Source organism: Culex pipiens, chromosome 2, assembly GCF_016801865.2.
Source record: "Culex pipiens pallens isolate TS chromosome 2, TS_CPP_V2, whole genome shotgun sequence".
Lineage (NCBI taxonomy): Eukaryota > Metazoa > Arthropoda > Insecta > Diptera > Culicidae > Culex > Culex pipiens.
Window position 1 is genome coordinate 137,311,948 of NC_068938.1, and position 22,109 is coordinate 137,334,056.

Here is a 22,109-nt window from a genome sequence, read left to right on the forward strand (position 1 = left end):
TACTGCAGCACGTGCCAGTGAGCCAGAGCTCCTTCAAGGCAGTGCCTGGAAAAAAAAATTAAAATTAAAATCATTTAAAATTTTTATATTCTAATGAAAATATTCCTAAATTTATTTCACTTTTTCACATGAAAAATTCAACTGAACAATATAAGGGTCATTCGAGGGTACACTTTTGGACTCGACCTTCATCGAACCTGGAGGGAACGTTCATCTATAGATAGTTACCAGAAATCTCAAGTTTGGTGTTGATTGGACCATCCCTCTATTTTTGGCACCACCCTTTTTTTGACGATTTTCTAAAAACCTTTTTTTTTCTTTTCATCATAGCTTTGCAACTATTTGAGCAAAAGCCTTCCTACAGGTTGCATTTTATAGAAAACTGTCCAAGGAATTCGATTAAAATAAAATTGAAACCCTTAAATGCCTCCTTATATTATATTTTAACCTTTCAAGTATTAAAATTCAGTTTTGACAAATTCCTTAATTTTTTAATTGTTTTATTTTATCACCATCGTGTTCCCCGGACAATTTTACATAAAAATTAATGTAAACCTCAAACTTAAATGAACTGTTGGCAAGAAACAGCGATTTTACTGAAAAAAGTTTGATTTTGCGCAGCACTCGGTCCTATTTAAATTAAATTTCTCACATATGAAAACCGAACTATACGAATTCATCCCTTTTTGTTGTAAAGTAAACCATGTACTTCCGAGTGCAGCGCAAAATCAAAATTGGGCGAAAAAAGGCAGCTGTTTGTTCACCGTTATAACTACAAAATATTTTGATATTTTTATTGGTTTCGGACAGAACAACAAAAATAATGTACCGTTTTCCAAATTTCAAACTTTAAAATGCCCTAAAAACTGCTGTCCCTTTTAACCCACCGGAGGTCGCGTACGTGTACTTTGTACACAGTTTGTAAGGACACTTGTAAGAAAGGCGAAAACACGCGACTTCCCGAAAGTTAAACTGGAGTCTCGATTCACCACAGTTGACAGTATCCAAACTGCCCATTAGGGTGGGTCATTTTTTTCGAAAGTGCTCGGATCCGGCTGAAATAAAGACCATCTTGTAGAGGGGACCCATAGGGGCTCTCATACCAAATTTGAGCTCATTTGGTTGAAAACTGGCTTGTCGCTCGGGGGTTAAAGTTTACATGGAAATTACTATGGGAAATGCGTGATTTTACTTCAAACGCTCCTACAGGCTAAGCGACAAACTTTAACCCACACTTACACTAGGTAGCCGTGTCGGGGGTGGTCCAAGGAACATTTTTCTCTAAGGGTTCATGATCATCCGTTCAACCCTGAGCTTGCGCAAAGCCGAAACATCCGGCGACGCCGGAATCCTTCTAAATCCCGGTTTTAACGATCAACGCATGCTACGAAACTTTGATTGGAGCATCACATGAATGAATGAGAAACACGACGCCAAACGTCAACACACTTGTTCACCAACATTTACGAACCGCGCGTTGCAGCTTGGTCATTGGCTAGTGACCACGGTGTTGACCGAGAACAATTCACATAATTGCGTGCATCGACTTCCGGTAGATAGCGGGATGAAGTGTTACGTTGCGGAACAATTCGGACTAAGGCTAATGGCACGGGAAGTGTTTGTTGCGGCGAATGTCTGTGCAAGATCAAAAGTGGACAATGGCGATTGGACAAGATCCACCAATGGGGGGATGAGGAACCTACTGTACAGCGTTTTGGTGACGTCGGAATGCACTCCAACGTGCCTTGTTCAACCCGGCGGCGGACAGTTGACCTCCTTTGCGAACCACACGTCGATGTACTTCCGGCAGAATGGTTGCGAGTATTGGGGACAATTGTGCCGTGTGCCGCCATCCAGAAGGTCAAGCGAGAGCAGATGCTCGAGGAAGATGCTTAGAAGCTGATCCGCTCGATAGACAATTAAATAAATAGCTTCTAAAGGAGGTGCAGAAGATAAAACTGCTTATGAATTTATTTCAACCACAAAATAATAAATACATTCGTAACATCTATTTCGTGTGTGACGCGATAACATTGATCGGGCAAACAATGACTTCCATTCCGGTTCACGATCTTCGTCCTGGATGTGATTCTTGTTGATCCACATCCCGCACGGATATTTTGGTGGCCATCGTGTACATCACGCGTCCCTGAAACGCCCTTTGCAACGGACTGAACATTGATGGACCAGATGTCTTTCCTGCCTTGCCGGTGATGCTTTCTGTGTTGGATTGGCCGCCTTTCTCCCCCTTTGGTGGCAACAGCTCCCCAACTTTGTCGGTTTTGCGGGCGTTTACAGGATGCTGGATGATTTTGCTGCAATTTTTTTCACGATGTTGGTCAGCGATGTTGATTTTCTGCTTTCTCATGACACAACTGTCTGAAATTTAAAGTGACGGTTATTGAAAGGTTTTCAAGTTCTAGACTCAATTGATTGAACTTACCGATTTGAGACCTTCTTTTTCGAACCTTGCAGCTGCTGCTCATTCTCCCCCAACTTGAAACTTTTGTCGGTTGACGCTGCTACTGGCATCCGCGGGTAAGCACTGAAATTCTGCCGCTATGGTGTGGCCAGCTCGTCATGTCACTCCCTCTTGCAGCGTGCTTCCGGAAACCAACTTGCGCTGTATTTGCCGACGGGCCAGCGAAATCGACGGCGAACCGTTGTTTTGCGCTTAAATTTTAGCAAGTTGACGTTTGGCGTCGTGTTTCTCATTCATTCATGTGATGCTTCAATCAAAGTTTCGTAGCATGCGTTGATCGTTAAAACCGGGATTTAGAAGGATTCCGGCGTCGCCGGATGTTTCGGCTTTGCGCAAGCTCAGGGTTGAACGGATGATCATGAACCCTTAGAGAAAAATGTTCCTTGGACCACCCCCGACACGGCTACCTAGTGTAAGTGTGGGTTAAAGTTTGTCGCTTAGCCTGTAGGAGCGTTTGAAGTAAAATCACGCATTTCCCATAGTAATTTCCATGTAAACTTTAACCCCCGAGCGACAAGCCAGTTTTCAACCAAATGAGCTCAAATTTGGTATGAGAGCCCCTATGGGTCCCCTCTACAAGATGGTCTTTATTTCAGCCGGATCCGAGCACTTTCGAAAAAAATGACCCACCCTACTGCCCATGTTCGCATAAATGTTCGATATGCAATAACTGCAAGTTGAGACGTGTTAAGTTTTCGCGATAAAACTGTATTTCCTCCAGATTTCTGGAACAAAGTACTGTATAATTTTGTTCTTTTTCCTGAAAAAGCACACGATGTTGAGCAAAACTGCATGAATAACACATAAGTGACGGAGATGCATATGGGACATTTATGCGAACAAGAGCAGTAAAATTTCATTAAATCCAAGTTATGGGACTCAAATCCAGACCGAATGGACAAATCCGGAAAAAAATGTTCAGCCAAATCCAAGACAACCTCGTTGATATTTTTGATCAATACCACCACGCATAGACATTTGCTCAGAATTTGATTCTGAGTCGATTATGTACAAGTGAAGATAGTTCTAGGAAGATCTTTTTTTTCTTAAAAGAAGTTAATTTTATGTGATTTTATGGCCTTTCCTCAGTGAGAAAGGAAAAAATGGCAATTTTGAATTCTGCCTATCTCGTATTATAGCTGAAAAGATGGCAATTATAGTCATATGAAACATGAATTAAAATGAAAAAATGTGAGTGAAAATGTAAAAAATAGCTCTGAGTGTCACCACCATCGTCGCTTTCTACCTGGGTTGGATCGTGGTCTCGAATCGAGTCCAGGCCGAAAGTGGTGTTTAAAACTAGTATGGATGATAAAAAGTACGGCTCCCGGCGATGGTGGAACCGTCTTGCTTCCGTCAACCGTGGCTTTGTTAATTTCTAGTCGCTCTCTAGTAGTTAGTGGTTAGTAGTGACGTCACGCACGCAAGCTCCAAGTGTTAGCTTAGCCCAAGGTTAGTAGTAGTGTTAGCGTTAGAAGCGGCAAGAATCGTTACGATCCGTACTTCGAACAGCAAACTAAGTAGGGATATGTGCATCCGTCGAAGTTCCTGTATGGCTCGGTCGCTGAGCTCACTGCACCCCGCTCACTCCTCCTCTGGTTCCGGTTCCGGTTTCGCGCTGACACTGCCCTCTTTTTTCTTCACACTGGCGTCGACATTCGCGGTCAATGTCAGACACGGAGCGTCTTCTTTGTCGTCGCGGGGTTGACAACCGTTGCTGCTCGGGTGCTAAACGCGGTCAGCGATTTTTGTTGTGGTTGTTGTTTCTGCTGTATTTTATCAGTTCTATGCCCCAATAACAAACACTGCACCGAATGTCTTCTTTGAGGGCTTCTTTTTTTTCTTTTCCTTCGAACACACACTCAAACTACGACTTCGGTTTCGGTTGTATGGCTGCAGCTGTTGATGATTTTGTTGTTGTTGTTGTTGTTGCTGATAACTGGATTACTGATTGATGTTTTCGGACATTCACTGATACTGTTTACGAAAATTCTGGAAAGAAAGGTGAGAGAAAACAAAAATAATACGTTAGACACGATGACTCCGATTTGGGTTTCCACAGCGTTTAGCGTGGTGATTGTAAGTGAATAAACAATTTTTGATAATGTTCAAACAAACAAATAAAGTAATATTGCGCAATATTAGCGCATTCAATTTAAAAAAACAACGACGGAAAACGCAATTGTAACGTCAAACCCTAAAATTTTGTCAAAACATATAGGGGAAATCTACCCTTTCCAATCAAACACCTATCTTCGTCATATGGAGAGTTTGATGCTCGATTAAAGCTCCAAAAATACTATTTGGGCTATAAACTTACCAGCAACAGCACCGCCTCGAGTAAGCACGCAAATGTATGCCACTTACTGGCCAAAAAGATCACATTTAATGCACTTTTGATCATAATTTGTATTTTGTGAGACCACTTCTCATCATTTTGTTGGCACACACAGTGACACACACAAGAATCCCTCAAACGCTTAATGAATATCGCCAAAATTAACTTTTCACTTTCGCTTACTTTTTCACGGCGCTTAAGATATGAAATTGCTTCCAACTACCGGCAACATGTTCTTTTGATCATTAGTAAGGCACTCACTTGAAGAATAATCCCGAAAAATGTAATAAATTAGCAAGCGCCATCAAAAAAACAAACGCGTCAAGTCGTTTGACGTTTCAATTTTCACTTTGCATTCCAAACGAAGGCTGAAGAAAACCGAGCGAGAGACGAAGGCAAAAAAGAACAAAGGCTGGCCGTCAACACCACCAGCAGCACAGCCAGCGATGCCAGGAAACTTTCCCTATAAATGCCACTTTTCGTGAGTGTTCGTTTGAACTGTCAGCGCAAATGGCAACACTCGACAGAGTGTTGGAAGAAAAAAGAACTAAGCCGATATTAGAAAAATGGGCGTGGCCCAATGCATTCGCCTCGATTAGAATACCCTTGGGAATTTTTTTTTGTTAAATGCTTGGTAAAGAAATAGAATAACTTTTAGTGAAAGTGAAAATAAACAGAAATGTTCACAAAAACTTGCTCTACTCGTTGGTGTACTTGGTTTTAGTAAAATTCAAGGGAGACTCTAGATTATCCAGCATCATTCAAACACGACCGCTTATTAGGATTAAAATGGGTAGATTTCCCCTATATTTAAACCATTGTTGGTTTTTAAACAGCATAAAAAAAATCGATACTGTGTTAAGATAGCGTTGAGAACTATTCACCATCTTATTGAGTTTGATGATAAAAGTAAAAAAAGTAATAAAAAAATCCGAATATCCGAAGTCCCAAACAAACCTTCATTATTTTATTTTTGATCGCCGAATTTGAAATTGATATTTTTGTATGTTTTTGAATAAAGAAAAAGAAAAAAACGTTTAAAAATTGTGTTCTTATTCGCCGAAAAATATCAATCTAAACAAAGAAAGAAAGAAATAAACCTTCAGATATTCCAGCTTCGTTTAATAGAAACAAAGGATAATCGAGTCTGGACTGATTTCGAATACCTGTATCTTGGGAAGGAAGTTTGTAGGTATAATGAATGAAAAAATATAACACAAAAATATGTTTGATAAAAGGAATCATTTAGCAATAAGGGACCATCCATAAACGACGTGGACACTTTTTTGGAGATCTATTTCTGATTTTTTTTTTTTGAAAATTGTCCACGCTTTTCATACAAAAATATTTTTTAAATGAACAATTGTCCACAAGGGGGGAGGAAGGGGTCTGAAATTAAAAAAAGTTCCACGTAGTTTATGGATGGCCCATATCACGTAACGTCCTACTTTTCACCGCCAAAAATAACAGTACCTATTGAAATAGTAGTTTATGCAACAAGTTGCAAAAAGAGGATTTTTTCAGCACGAGTCGTACATTTATCCAGGGCTGCGGAGTCGGGTCATAATTCAAGCGACTCCGACTCCGACTCCGACTCCGGCTTTCTGGGTTAAGCCGACTCCGACTCCGACTCCGGCTCCGGCTTTCCACAAATTGATGACTCCGGCTCCGACTCCGACTCCGGCCTTCCAACTCTATCCGACTCCGACTCCGACTCCGACTCCAGCTTTCCACAAATTGTTGACTCCGGCTCCGATTCCGACTCCGACACCTAATCTGTATTTAAAATATTTTAAAAATTTTAATTAATCACATCACTCACATTTCAGTTCACACTTGCGCGAATACTGTAAACCGGGGTGACATTTATGTTCGGGGGGTTTCTCAAAATTATAAAAACGAATTATTTATACAAACAGAATGGTATGGAACCATACTAAGCTTGGTAGATAAGTGCTCGTTGTTCTATGTTACATGTTTTCAGCGTTATTGAAACAAAAATCATAAATATCTTCAGATTCAATCCCATTTTCAGCATAACAATTTTCTAAATAAATTTAAATTTTGTTGTTTGAAAAATTGGAACTTTTTATTCAACTACTTTAAATTTACATTCCTTTTTTTAAGTTTATATGCTAGCTATACTAATTTTTAATTATACTTTTTTATGAAATATTAAAAGAAAGTTAGCCTACATGATCGAATTGACATATAAAATCAATTTGCATAATTTTAGGCTGAAATTTTAAAGAAACACAGTAACTATCAAAGATACCCTGGTTTTGAAATAGACAATTTTCAAAATCACTATTTTTTAAAGCTCTTTTGAATTTATTTCAGAAGACGTACATGGAAATTGTGTGATCCAGCCCAGTACACACTTTAAACATATAAATCATGAGAAAATTCTAAAATTTTAAAAATAAATTAAAATTATATCAATTCTATCACCCCTATTTAAGGTATTTGAAAAAATTAGACTTGTTCAACGATATTTTTAAGGATCCACTACACGCAAACATTTTTTGCTTCGACTTTTTTACGGAAATTGTCATAATTCTGAATAGAAAACAGTTAGAGTCCCACTTTTTTGTATTAAGTCCTGCACAAAAGTTATGCAAAGTTAACAAGACCTAAACTGATCTGATTGTTTCAATAGTTTCTTCAAAAATCCCCAAAAAATACTTGCAAAAATCTTGTTTACTTTGCATAACATTTCTACAAGACCTAATGCAAAAAGTGGGACTCTAACTGTTTTCTTTTAAAAGTTATGACAATTTCCGTAAAAAAGTCGAAGCAAAAAATGTTGGCGTGTAGTGGATCCTTAAGGATCAACACTTTAAGAGAAATTGTAAACATTGAGGTAATCGATTTATCTTATAAATTCAATGATTATTTCAAAATTAGTTGCAACTTATTTTCGATATTTTGTGTTTGTTTTAAATGTTTTCAGCACGACACTTTGATTTATTTTTATTTACATACAAAATGAGCATGTTGCGTTCCAAGAAAAAGATTGATATACTGCCCATGTTCGCATAAATGTCCCATATGTAAAAACAGCAAGCTGAGAAAAACGCATTTCTGATTTCTAGAACAAAGTACTGGATGTTATAGGCTCTTTTGAAAGAGCTCACGATTTTGAAAAAAACTGCATCAATATCTCAAAAACGATGAAAATGCATATGGGACATTTATGCGTTCAGGGGCATTTTAATAGTTGATAATTTATTAGTAGAGTTATAATATCAATTTAACAAATGTTTTTTAAACATATTTTTTTCGTTAGTACCGATAGTGAACCTATATTTTCCTATTAAAAAAAAAGGATCTACTTAAAATCTTAGCAATTATATGGTAATATATTGACATTTAGTTGAATTAAAAGTTTGCAAAATTAAGATTTGATAAGTTTTATATAGAATTTCCAGAGTTATATAAACTTTTATACTATGTAGTTAGTAAACTTTATATTCAATCCAAATTATTTTATATCGGTCAAAGATGCCAATTTGGAGTTGGGGGCTGGATTTATGGTGATTTGTCAACAAATAACTTTATTTATGTTAATTTTCGAAAGGTGTACAAACTTTTTTAGCACCTTTTTTGATTTTTGTAATAGTATTTGTTATAGAACTTTTTATAGAAGTCATCTTTTCATGAGCTTTTTGTAGCAAAATGTTCGGCATGAGTTTCTGAATAAAACGTAGTACAAGGTTTTTGTCAAACTTTGAATTGTTTACATGTTTCATCACAAAATGCGCATAGGGCCCAAGGGGTGTAAATACTTTTTTTATATTCTTAGTGAAATAACACAATAAGAGCTTTTCAATCACAATAAAAATGCTTCAAAAACAATATGACATCTGATAAACATCTTGATAAAAAATAAAGAGAATGACCGGCCCGTGGCTTAATGGCTACGGCTCCCGCCTCATAAGCGAAATGAAAAATGAAAAAAATTGTCAACGCAGTGCACGCGATTCAATAAATAAATTTTAAAAATTGGAAATTAGCCTGAAATATGACAAATATTGAACAATAATTAAGTTCATAAATTATATAAAATATATTGATAACTCCGACTCCAGCTCCGACTCCGGGTCTATCAGAAATTTACGACTCCGGCTCCGACTCCGACTCCAGCTCATAAAATTTAGCCGACTCCGACTCCGACTCCGACTCCAGCTATTCGAGTTTTGACGACTCCGACTCCGACTCCGACTCCAGGTCCCCAAAAAGACCCGACTCCACCGACTCCGGCTCCGACTCCGACTCCGACTCCACAGCCCTGCATTTATCCAACGAGGTTCACCGAGTTGGATAAATACGAAGAGTGCTGAAAAAATCAAGTTTTGCAACGAGTTCCATACAACATTTTTTGCAATTCCGAAAAACACCCATTGAGTGAAATTTTATGTCAAATTTTCATGTATTTTGTCAATAAATCGTTTGAATCAAAAAAATGTTGAAAAGAGTTACTTTTCGAAACAAGTGTTGAAAAGTTCAACTTTTCAGCACCCATTTCAGTGCTGAAAAGTAGAACTTTTCAGCATTTATTTTGAAAAGTGTTGCTATTCGATTCAGTTATTTTTGGTACAGAAAAGTAGGCTATTTCGTCGTTCAAGAATGACAGGAAAAGTAAGTAGTTTTACGACGGAATTGCAAAAATGTATTTTTTTGCAATTCCGTCGTGAAACTACTTACTTTTCCTGTCATTCTCGAGCGACGAAACGGCCTACTTTTATCTACCAAAAATAAAAGAAAGGAAAATTAATACCTTTCAATACCAGTGCTGCAGAGTTGAACTTTTCAGCAATAGTCTTGAAAAGTAACACTTTTAATTTTTCTTTTGTTTTGAACGGTGAATTTACTTAACGCATGAATGTTTGACATAAAAAATCCAAATCCAAATCCAATCCAATCTTTTATTTTTTTTATTTTTTTGTTTTGAACGGTAAATTTACTTAACGCATGAATGTTTGACACAAAAAATCCAATTTAAAAAGTGTCTCCGGAAAAGTAAAAAAATAGCTGTGATGTTTTCTACGATTTCGCAAATCGACTTTTCTTTGTATATTTTTATTTGGTACATTGTCCATGCACTCTCTTAGTCAAAAGAAGTCATTTAGTTAGTTTTGTATTAGTTTCTCCATACAAGTCTCCATAGAATTTTGGGGGCTAGTACACAAAATGGGTATGTAAATCTACGAAGTTCTTTATATTGAGAAGGGATTTTCTGATAGGTTTGGTGTCTTCGGCAAACTTGTAGGTTATGATTAAGATTTTTATAAAATAGGTACTCGGAAGAAAAAATCTTAAGAGCGAGTCCACGAGCAAAGCATACCCATCTCGCATCAACCTCAGCAATCTGCCTGAAATTTTAAGGTTTGTACATATAAAACTAGCATCTGGCCAAAATATGAGCACTCTAGGTCAACGGGAAGTGGGGCAAATCGGGACACAAAGTTTGAAGGTTCAAAAACGTCAAAAATCTTAAAAAGGCTATAACTTAAGCAAAATTCAATTTAATTTCAAAATTCAACATGCATCTGAAAGGGCTTTAAAAAAAACAAAAAAAATAAAATTCACTAAAAGTAAAAGTGTCTATTTAATATGTTAAACTGCCTTACCCAAAGCGTTCTCAGTCTCAAATGGTAGGCTCAGATGTCCCCTACAAGCTGCAGGTCGAACCGAGTTGATATCTGGATGGAACACTTTTTTATTTGAGTTTGAAAATTATGCTATTTTTCACTAAAATGCCAATAACTCTCTGTAAATTAAACCAATTGGGATACTTCACCCTGCATTTTGTTGCATTTTGTAAGCCCTTTCAGATGCATTTTGAATTTTGAAAATAAATTGAATTTTGTCAAAGTTATAGCCTTTTTAAGATTTTTTGCGTTTTTTGAACCTTTAAAATTTGTTTCCCGATTTGCCCCACTTCCCGTGGATCTAGAGTGCTCATATTTAAGCCAGATGCTAGTTTTATATGTACAAACAACCCTAAAAATTTCAGGCAGATTGGTGAGGTTCAAACGACGTCCCATACAAAGGGGTATGCCCTGTTCGTGGACTCGCTCTTAAATTTTCGTTTTACTTTCTATGACTGAAAGTTAAATTCCCAAAATTCCAATTTAAAATTATCGATTTTTTATATCTTTGAGAAGAATAAAAATTACGTGGTGCAAAATTTGGTTTAGGAGATGAAAAAAATATTGTGTAAAAAATATTGTATAAAATATTGGGAAAAAGCTTAAAATCTGGCCAACAAAATTTACTGCAAAAATTCAATTGAAAAGAACTTTCAGATTTTTTTTAAACGTACCTGTACTGCCCATGATCGCATAAATGTCCCATATGCATTTTCATCGTTTTTGAGTTATTGATGCAGTTTGATTCAAAATCGTATGCTCTTTCAGAAAAGCCTATAACATCCAGTACTTTGTTCTAGAAATCAGGAGAAAATCCAATTTGTTCGCGAAAACTTAACACGAAACCTTATGTGTGGGACAAACTTCAAATGCGTTTTTCTTAGCTTGCTGTTTTTGCATATGTGACATTTATGCGAACATGGGCAGTGTAGGTGTCACATAAGGCCATTGGCCATTACCCCCCCCCCCCCCCCTTCCTCAATAAAAAAAATACAAATTGCAAAATAAAAAATCGGTTGTAAACTAGTTAGGATACATTGAACAACGATTAATTCTGCATTTTAAGTCAAATGGAGCATTTTAAAGAATTTGACAAATTTTGAATTTTGGGACTGCAGTTCGGAAAAAGACGTGAAACTTAGAAAACATATTTTCGTGTATTCATTGATATTTTGCAAATTTGTGACAGAACTTGATACTTTTTGCCTTATTTTTTTTTTCAAAAGCTGGGATTGAAATTTGAAAGTCAGTTTTTTTAATTATCTCTTTGTTAACGCTTAGTTGTGATAAAAAAAAAAGTTTTAAAATGTTTTACTTATAAAATCAAATAAATAGCCTTTGAAATAAGGCCGTTGCACATATTTTTTGAAGTTTATGTCCCTCGACTCTGATCTAAGTCGAGGGGGGGGGGGTCAAAAAATTACAGGCCACGGTATCAACATTTGAATGAAAAAAGTGTTTTAAAATGCATTATACACCTGTCCAGTTGTTTTGCAATCATTAATTTCCAAGATTTCTAAGTATTGACGAAAATTTTATTTTTGCGAGAAAAAAAGTTTTTGCGGAAGTTTAAAATATTTTTAAACGAGCCCAAACATGCTAAATATGATTATCAATGCAGAAAAAGGCATTTTAGATTGTTCTCAGTTGATTAGACTTCTATTTCCATTGAAATTTTGAGGTTATTTGAAAAAAAAATTTTTGCCTCCTGATTTTTCAGACAAATTTTGAAGGGGGTGGGGAGCGACATAAACTTAAAATATTTGCAGTGGCCTAATTATTAAAAAAAAAACTGACAAGTTAAAAAAAAAATTTACCATTGCCATGATTCTGCGTTCGGCGATATAAATTTCACTTCGTTTACAATATTCTCACAAAATTCCTTCAGTTATTTAGGGACCATCCAGAAACCACGTGGACTTTGCACAGTTTCTATACAAAACAAATCTTTTTTGTAAAGAGCGTGGATAATCGCTTAAATTTTTTTAAAAATTAATGGAGTAAATTGCTTTCAGTTTAACAAACCTTTTCGAAGAAAATATCACAAACTATGGCAATAATTGGATCAAAATGAGTCTAAATGGGTAATGTCAATAAAAACAAAAATGTCCTAAATCAAATTTAAATCATTCTTTCAGAATTGATTAATTGAGAATCGACATTTCAAATGCTAAAAATTCAAGTACAACAAGAATTTATATTTTGTTTGCCAAGCATGACGGTGTTGCTTTCCCATTGATAGCAGTCTCAATGTACTTTGAGCAAACTTCCAAGAAGCCCCAAACGTAAGCCTTAGTAATAGTTTCAACTCAAACTTTGTCACTCACAAAGCTCTGCCTGCAACGTAACCGGTTTTACTACTCAACTCAATTCTTCGTCACCCCACTCTGCAAGTCCTCCACTCCAAAAAACGTATCTGTCGTCCCCTTTTAGTAAGTTCGCGAAACCTCTAATTGCGTATTTAGAGAAAATTTTTGAAATTAAATATGTCTTTATTGAACTTTCTTATAATAATTACATTTCTTTTACATGCTAAGTGGTATGGCCTAATGCTCTTCATCTTTGTTATATTTTTCGTTTTATTATTAACTGATCATATTTATTTTATTTACTTCAAATTGTTTTACATATTTGCATTGAATTGAATACACTTGGGTAAAAAAGAAAAAAAAAATCACTTTAACAACTAATCCTAACTTAAAACTAAAAAAAAAATTGATCCATTGAAATATTCAAAATCACTAGAACGAGTAAACTACGAACTGTATTTTAAGATGAATGCTCCAAGAGTTCTTACTTGTTCCTGGCGAGTTTTGCAACCACGCAGTGTTGTTGTCATCTCGATGAAAATGTTCAAAAGTTCTTGTGGTGAAAACAGGTCACTACTGCCTTCGCCCGTTGATGTTGGTTGGTTTTCCCTCGGTTGCTGACTGAAGCCTGGAGGTGTTGTATTCTCTGCAACTCTTTGCCGCTGATTCAACGGCAATGGCTGCAGATTTGGAACCACTCGAACAGATCCCGCTCCAGGTGACGCCAAAGCAGGAAAATCCACGTCCGTGTATGCTGGTGGTGTTTTGCGACGATTTGGTTGGTGCCTCGTCGTCGCTTGCTGGCGAATTTTTACAAACTCAGCACGTTTTGGGCAGCTTCGATTCTTGGTAGAATGGTCGCCGCCGCAATTGAAGCATTTCGCTTCGATGTTCTCGTTGATTGTTTCGCAAGCTTGAGTTTTGTGCTCACCTCCGCAGGTTGCACAACGACTCTTGATGAAACAGTTCCTTCCACCATGTCCAAACTGCAAACAGTTCGAACATTGTGTCACGTCACGGTGCACTGGACGATAACGTTCCCAAGTCACGATGATGTTGAAAATAGCCCGAACTGCTTTCAGCTCAGACGGCGTTGTCGATCCTTTCTCGAGATGAACCAGGTACAGTTGATCACGATACTTGATGTCCTTGTTGTGTCTCGTCATCTTGAAGACTTCGATCACGTTCAACTTAAGAGTTTTGAGCTCTTCTTTCAGCACACTCACATCCATGTCGTACAGGCCTCGGAGGACCTGTTTCATGGGGCGTTTACCTGGATCGTCGTGGCTGTAGTATTCAATCTTTGTGTTGTTCAGGAAATCCCGAACGTAGTTGTAATCCTTTCTGGTAGGTAGCAGAATTTTGAGTCCATCAGCACACAAGCGAATGGAAGCTCGTAAAGCACCAGATTTGATAAACCCGGTCAGCCACTTTCGCACCGAATCCGATGACGATGTTTTCACAAAAATGGGCGGCAACTTTTCCCGTCGTTCAACTTCTTCTTTCTCGCTCACGTCCACAGGGAGGGTAGCGAACTGGTTTCCAGACGAATTTTGAGCGTCCTTACTCAAACTGCCTGGCTTTGCAGGTAGCGCCTCGGCATTCTTTAACTTTTTCAAATCTGCCGATCCTGCTGGTGAGGACCGCCTCTTTTTCTTGCCGTGAGGCATTTTTGCACTTTTTAAGCACTTTTCAGGAGCTAATATCCAGGAGTACCTCACTGATTGGTGGTCCACAAATGAATGATTGCGTATTTAGAGAATCTTTACGCCAACCTCAGAAACCCCCTAAGACTCCTAGTACAGCAGTGAGTAAGTAAGCCACCAACAAGTAAACAACAACAACGGACACCCCCCAATGGGATCCGAATCCCATTAGACCAGAGACCTAACCAGGCAGGCAGGCGAATCCCAAACTTTCTCTGCTTCGAGTCGACCACCAATCTCCCAGAGTTCCAAGCGCCACAACAACAACAACAGCAAACAACTTGCTTCAGCAATAAGCCAGAGCCAGAAGTGGCTTAACGGTTCGGCTCTCCTCCGCCAATTGGTACACTTACACTTCTTGGTTTCGGTACTGGCTCTGAACACTGAGTTGGTCTGTACCAGCAGCTGTAGAAGGTATCCAGTATACGGCTTCTTCTCTGGTGACGACTTTCGGTGTCTCACTGCGTTATTCTTCTTCTCTTCGGAGGAGGTTCGTGGTTTGTGGTCGACGACAAAACAACACTCGTAAAAACGGAAGCAACGGTACAAAACCGCTGGGAAAGCGGTAGTCACGAAGAAATCCGGACGGCAACGACTACGACGAATCACAACTACGCACTATTCTTTATCCCTCCCCTCGCTGAAACTCCGGAATTGAACGCAAAACCCGCAATCGCGCAATCAAACTTGCTCTACATTCGCAGCTCTTGATCCAAACCCGGTCAACTACGCATCAACAACTCTGAAGACAACAACAACATCGACGTATCGACCAGCAACGAAATTCGCGCAGCAAATCTTCTCGCGTATACAATTAGCAACAACAAATCCGCACCACAGAACTGTGAAACCGTGTTGTTGCCCTGAACTATCGAGAACTAACTAGCTGCTGCTGCTGCTTATTTGCTTGAGAGCTTTCTCGCGTAACTTCTGGCGTTGTACTATTGGCTGGTCGGCCAAGGAAGCACGGCCGTACCTCCGCGGCGACGTACTCTCGTTGTTGCCGTTTTTGTTGTTGCTGTTAGACTCTCTTTGCTGCTCTCGACCACAACCAAGGCAGTTCCGTTCAAACGCCTCACGACGACATGGATAGCAGCAGCAGGGTGGGAGCTCAAACAGCTGACGCGGGATCAGCGGGAACTCGGCGGATAAAATTATTCCTCAGGACAATATCCTGACTAAAGTACGGTGAAGATGCAGTGAATTGGCATTAGACAACCATGCAATCTGTTCGAAATTATTAGATGCAATTTTAAGAAATCTTACATTGATATATAAAAAGTACCCAATTTCTTTATTCTAGGAATGATGCTTCTTTTCTTTTTTTAGTTATTGGGTTTTTCGAATTACTAAATAAGGATAAGAGGCAAAGTTCCTAAAATAAATAAGAACTTTGTACTTTTTTTTTATTTGAGTGTAATAATTTTCAAATCCTTTAACAGTAGAATAACTTTGAATCATGTCGCAAACCCCGAGCTGAATTGCATTTTCAAACAACAAATCGGTTAAATTTTGTTTATTGGACTGAGATAGTCAATAATCAACAAATGCTTAATACAAGTCGAAAACAAAGAATCGAATTCTATCCTGATGTCGACAATAATTTATCTTAAATTTAACTTAGAATAAGCCATTGCAAATTATAATTTGAAGTTTTTCTCTTTCCTATTCCCTTTAACATTATTCCAAAAAATCAAGGGGCCAACAAATTTTTGCTACCGAAAAAAAGAACTTTAATTCAAACTAAGTAAAATACATTTCACATAACTTTAAAAAAATTATGCATCGTTTATTTCGGCCTTTTTCATCGCATGGATCTTGATTAAATTTTGTTGAATTTTGTTTTACTTTTGTTTAACTTTTGTTTAACTTTTGTTTAACTTTTGTTTAACTTTTGTTTAACTTTTGTTTAACTTTTGTTTAACTTTTGTTTAACTTTTGTTTAACTTTTGTTAAACTTTTGTTTAACTTTTGTTTAACTTTTGTTTAACTTTTGTTTAACTTTTGTTTAACTTTTGTTTAACTTTCGTTTAACTTTTGTTTAACTTTTGTTTAACTTTTGTTTAACTTTTGTTTAACTTTTGTTTAACTTTTGTTTAACTTTTGTTTAGCTTTTGTTTAACTTTTGTTTAACTTTTGTTTAACTTTTGTTTAACTTTTGTTTGACTTTTGTTTAACTTTTGTTTAACTTTTGTTTAACTTTTGTTAACCTTTGGTTTAACTTTTGTTTAACTTTTGTTTAACTTTTGTTTAACTTTTGTTTAACTTTTGTTTAACTTTTGTTTAACTTTTGTTTAACTTTTGTTTAACCTTTGTTCAATTTTTGTTCAATTTTTGTTTAACTTTTATTTAACTTTTGTTTTATTTTTGCTTAACTTTTGTTTAACTTTTTTTTAACCTTTGTAAAAAATTTGTTGAATATTTTATTACAATTTTGTTTAAATGGTGCTTAAATTTTGTTTAAATTGTGCATAAATTTTGTTTAAATTTTGTTTAAACTTGGTTTAAGTTTTTTTTATATTTTTTAAATTTTGTTAAAACTTTGCTTAATTTTTTTTAATTTTGATTAAATTTTGTTTAAGTTGTGTATAAATTTTGTTTAAATTTTGATTAATTTTTTTTAAATTTTGTTTAAATAAAGTTGAAACTTTGTTTACTTTTTTTTAAATTTTGTTTAATTTTTTTTTGTTAAAATGTTGTTTTAATGTTGTTTAAATTTTGTTTAAATTTTATTTAAGTTTTGTTTCAATTTTGTTTTAATTTTGTTTAAATTTTGTTTCAATTTTGTTTCAAGTTTGTTTGAATTTTGTTTTAATTTTGTTTAAATTTTGTTTAAATTTTGATTAAATATTGTTTAAATTTTGTTTAAATTTTAATAAAATTTTGTTTGAATTTTTTTTAAATGTTGTTTAAATTTTGTTGAAATTTTGTTGCAATTTTGTTTAAATTTTGTTTAAATTTTGTTTAAATTTTGTTTAAATTTTGTTTAAACTTTGTTTAAATTTTGTTTAAATTTTGTTTAAATTTTGTTTAAATTTTGTTTAAATTTTGTTTAAATTTTGTTTCAATTTTTTTCAATTTTTTTTTAATTTTGTTTAAATTTTATTTAAATTTTGTTCAAATTTTGTATGAATTCTGTTTAAGTTTTGTTAAGATTTTGTTTAAATTTTGTTTAGATTTTGTTTAGATTTTGTTTAAATTTTGTTTAAATTTTTTTAAATTTTGTTTAAATTTTGTTTAAATGTTGTTTAAATTTTGTTTAAATTTTGTTTAAATTTTGTTTAAATTTTGTTTAAATTTTGTTTAAATTTTGTTTAAATTTTGTTTAAATTTTGTTTAAATTTTGTTTAAATTTTGTTTAAATTTTGTTTAAATTTTGTTTAAATTTTGTTTAAATTTTGTTTAAATTTTGTTTAAATTTTGTTTAAATTTTGTTTAAATTTTGTTTAAATTTTGTTTAAATTTTGTTTAAATTTTGTTTAAATTTTGTTTAAATTTTGTTTAAATTTTGTTTGAATTTTGTTTAAATTTTGTTTAATTTTTTTTTAAATTTTGTTGAAATTTTATTTAAATTTTGTTTAAATTTTGTTAAAATGTTGTTTGAATTCTGTTTAAATTTTGTTAAAATTTTGTTAAAATTTTGTTAAAATTTTGTTAAAATTTTGTTAAAATTTTGTTAAAATTTTATTAAAATTTTGTTTAAATTTTGTTTAAATTTTGTTTAAATTTTGTTTAAATTTTGTTAAAATTTTGTTTAAATTTTGTTTAAATATTGTTTAAATTTTGTTTTAATTTTTTTTTTAATATTGTTTAAATTTTGTTCAAATTTTGTTTGAATTTTGTTTAAATTTTGTTTAAATTTTGTTTAAATTTTGTTTAAATTTTGTTTAAATTTTGTTTAAATTTTGTTTAAATTTTGTTTAAATTTTGTTTAAATTTTGTTTAAATTTTGTTTAAATCTTAATCAAATTTTGTTTAAAATTTGTTTAAATTTTGTTTAAATTTTGTTTAAATTTTGTTTAAATTTTGTTTAAATTTGGTTAAAATTTTGTTAAAATTTGTTTCAAATTTTGTTATAATTTGATTCAAATTTTGTTTTATATTTTGTTTAAATATTGTTCAAATTTTGTTTAAATGTTGTTTATATTTTGTTTAAATTTTGTTTGAATTTTGTTTAAATTTTGTTTAAATTTTGTATAAATCTTGATCAAATTTTGTTTAAAATTTGTTCAAATATTGCGAAAATTTTGTTGAAGTAGGTAACGTTAAACCATTGTAAATCCAAATGCTTTATGTTTTGCAAATATTGTTAAAATTTTAAATTTATGTAAACATTTGTTATGGTCTTTTTTTAAATATCATGTTATGTGATTAATCAGACACCCTGTCACAACAACCCACATCACCATCGTCCACAGTAATGGGAAAGAAAACAGAGAGAGAGAGCGCGTGTAAACAAAAATAGAACTGTGTGTTTTATGTTTTTGTTGTTGCTTTCGGCGTCGTCGTCGTCTTCGTGAAATAATAATACTCGCTCTGTTTACGGCAACAGCTGGGCCGCTGATACGGAGGAAGAGAGCTGCTGTTTTACCATCTTTTGACGATGTCGCGAATTCATCGTCGTCGTTGTCGTTTTCTGCACACTACTGCTTTTAGAGTGTGTCGTGCCGTGCATTTTGATGATGATCATGATGAGAGAGAGGCCTAAGCGCTCTGTGTTTTGGTGCTCCGGCTAATCGGACAGCACGAGCACGTAGATAACTTGCTGTACAGCTGGGCGTACAAGTCTGCGTTCTGCCGAGCCGATTTGTGAGAGTGTTCGGTTTGATTCGAAATGTCAGGGTGGATGGGATTGGGAAAGAATGTAGTTCTATTCCATATTTCTACCTCTACATTTTGTCTTTTTTTGCGCTTTTTTTAGTTTCTTGTCTTTCTTGTCTTTCTTGTCTTTCTTGTCTTTCTTGTCTTTCTTGTCTTTCTTGTCTTTCTTGTCTTTCTTGTCTTTCTTGTCTTTCTTGTCTTTCTTGTCTTTCTTGTCTTTCTTGTCTTTCTTGTCTTTCTTGTCTTTCTTGTCTTTCTTGTCTTTCTTGTCTTTCTTGTCTTTCTTGTCTTTCTTGTCTTTCTTATCTTTCTTATCTTTCTTGTCTTTCTTGTCTTTCTTATCTTTCTTGTCTCTCTTGTCTTTCTTGTCTTTCTTGTCTTTCTTGTCTTTCTTGTCTTTCTTGTCTTTCTTGTCTTTCTTGTCTTTCTTGTCTTTCTTGTCTTTCTTGTCTTTCTTGTCTTTCTTGTCTTTCTTGTCTTTCTTGTCTTTCTTGTCTTTCTTGTCTTTCTTGTCTTTCTTGTCTTTCTTGTCTTTCTTGTCTTTTTTGTCTTTCTTGTCTTTCTTGTCTTTCTTGTCTTTCTTGTCTTTCTTGTCTTTCTTGTCTTTCTTGTCTTTCTTGTCTTTCTTGTCTTTCTTGTCTTTCTTGTCTTTCTTGTCTTTCTTGTCTTTCTTGTCTTTCTTGTCTTACTTGTCTTTCTTGTCTTTCTTGTCTTTCTTGTCTTTCTTGTCTTTCTTGTCTTTCTTGTCTTTCTTGTCTTTCTTGTCTTTCTTGTCTTTCTTGTCTTTCTTGTCTTTCTTGTCTTTCTTGTCTTTCTTGTCTTTCTTGTCTTTCTTGTCTTTCTTGTCTTTCTTGTCTTTCTTGTCTTTCTTGTCTTTCTTGTCTTTCTTGTCTTTCTTGTCTTTCTTGTCTTTCTTGTCTTTCTTGTCTTTCTTGTCTTTCTTGTCTTTCTTGTCTTTCTTGTCTTTCTTGTCTTTCTTGTCTTTCTTGTCTTTCTTGTCTTACTTGTCTTTCTTGTCTTTCTTGTCTTTCTTGTCTTTCTTGTCTTTCTTGTCTTTCTTGTCTTTCTTGTCTTTCTTGTCTTCTTGTCTTTCTTGTCTTTCTTGTCTTTCTTGTCTTTCTTGTCTTTCTTGTCTTTCTTGTCTTTCTTGTCTTTCTTGTCTTTCTTGTCTTTCTTGTCTTTCTTGTCTTTCTTGTCTTTCTTGTCTTTCTTGTCTTTCTTGTCTTTCTTGTCTTTCTTGTCTTTCTTGTCTTTCTTGTCTTTCTTGTCTTTCTTGTCTTTCTTGTCTTTCTTGTCTTTCTTGTCTTTTTTGTCTTTCTTGTCTTTCTTGTCTTTCTTGTCTTTCTTGTCTTTCTTGTCTTTCTTGTCTTTCTTGTCTTTCTTGTCTTTCTTGTCTTTCTTGTCTTTCTTGTCTTTCTTGTCTTTCTTGTCTTTCTTGTCTTTCTTGTCTTTCTTGCCTTTCTTGTCTTTCTTGTCTTTCTTGTCTTTCTTGTCTTTCTTGTCTTTCTTGTCTTTCTTGTCTTTCTTGTCTTTCTTGTCTTTCTTGTCTTTCTTGTCTTTCTTGTCTTTCTTGTCTTTCTTGTCTTTCTTGTCTTTCTTGTCTTTCTTGTCTTTCTTGTCTTTCTTGTCTTTCTTGTCTTTCTTGTCTTTCTTGTCTTTCTTGTCTTTCTTGTCTTTCTTGTCTTTCTTGTCTTTCTTGTCTTTCTTGTCTTTCTTGTCTTTCTTGTCTTTTTTGTCTCGTTTCTTGGATCCACCCCACCTCGAAGCAATAAACAGCCCACAGAGCCCCCTAGTAGTGAATGGCGTCGTGCCCTCTCGTTAACTCAATTTTTTGACTGTGGTAGTGTTGGTGGTTTATCTTTGCGTTCCCACTTTTCAACACGCAAAAAATCATCATCGGCAACGCAATACAGTTATAATTCGCGGATATAAAATTATAATAAACATCAACAAAGAGCCGGCTGATTGCTTTGCGATTCGTATTTCTTTTTCGCTTGTGATGACTGTTAAGTGGCGTTGATCCTTCTTTTTTGCTGCCGTCGTTGATTCAGTCGCGAGTTTTGACACTAAGGTTACGAAAATGATTGCACCGTGCCACGTAACGAAACAACTTCAACACTGACCCATAACCGGGAGGGGAACGGATGTATAAACAGAAACTCGCGTTTATCAACAACAACAACAACAGAAACAGAAACGACAACAAAAAATAACAAGTTCGATTAATTACGTCTTAACTCACTCATTCACACGTTGAGCGCTCGTTGCGGCGAAGTGGATTGATCGACAGCCCGGCGAAGGAGTTCAAAAGGTTGCTGTGGGTCGTCAGCCAGCAAAGTTTTCTGATTGTGAAGGAGGGCAGTTCTCTGGAAATCTTGTAAATTATCTTTTGAATTATCTCATTTATTATTGAGCAATTCCATGTCAAATAGGGAATCGGTTGTACCCGACCCTCTCCGATTTCAATGAAACTTTGTAGACATGTTATCCTAGGCATATATAAGCCATTTTTGTGTATATGGAGCCAGTAACACTCGATAATGACATTTGAAAAGGGCGTACGTGTTTTCAATATTTTTGTATTTCGTAATTTCAATATTGCTGTATCTCGAAGCCGTTGCATCGTATCAAAAAGTGGTCAAAGACAAACTTGTAGGAAATTTGACGGGCTTTCCGAAAAAAATACACTGAAAGAAAAAAACACTCCACTTTTATAAGATTTTTTGATTTTTATGTTTAAAAGTTAAATTTAAAGGTGAGCCCACGATTTTTTTTCGCTCAAAATTTTTGTGAAAATAG

At 34.9% G+C, this 22,109-nt stretch overlaps 1 protein-coding gene across 4 annotated transcripts in view; it reads right to left on the minus strand.

Annotated features, from left to right (window-relative positions):
• The window catches only part of LOC120425575 (protein yippee-like), a 176,922-nt gene that overhangs the window by 14,401 nt on the left and 140,412 nt on the right, over positions 1 to 22,109 (minus strand). For 2 of the 4 annotated variants that reach the window (XM_052708518.1, XM_052708517.1), the window contains exon 2: positions 3,986 to 4,474. In XM_052708518.1, the coding sequence (XP_052564478.1) occupies positions 3,986 to 4,018 (33 nt within the window). In that variant the 5' untranslated portion in view covers positions 4,019 to 4,474. Of the gene's footprint in view, positions 1 to 3,728; positions 4,475 to 14,842; positions 15,438 to 22,109 lie in introns of those variants that run through there. The other 2 variants (XM_039590147.2, XM_052708519.1) reach the window with 2 other exon arrangements.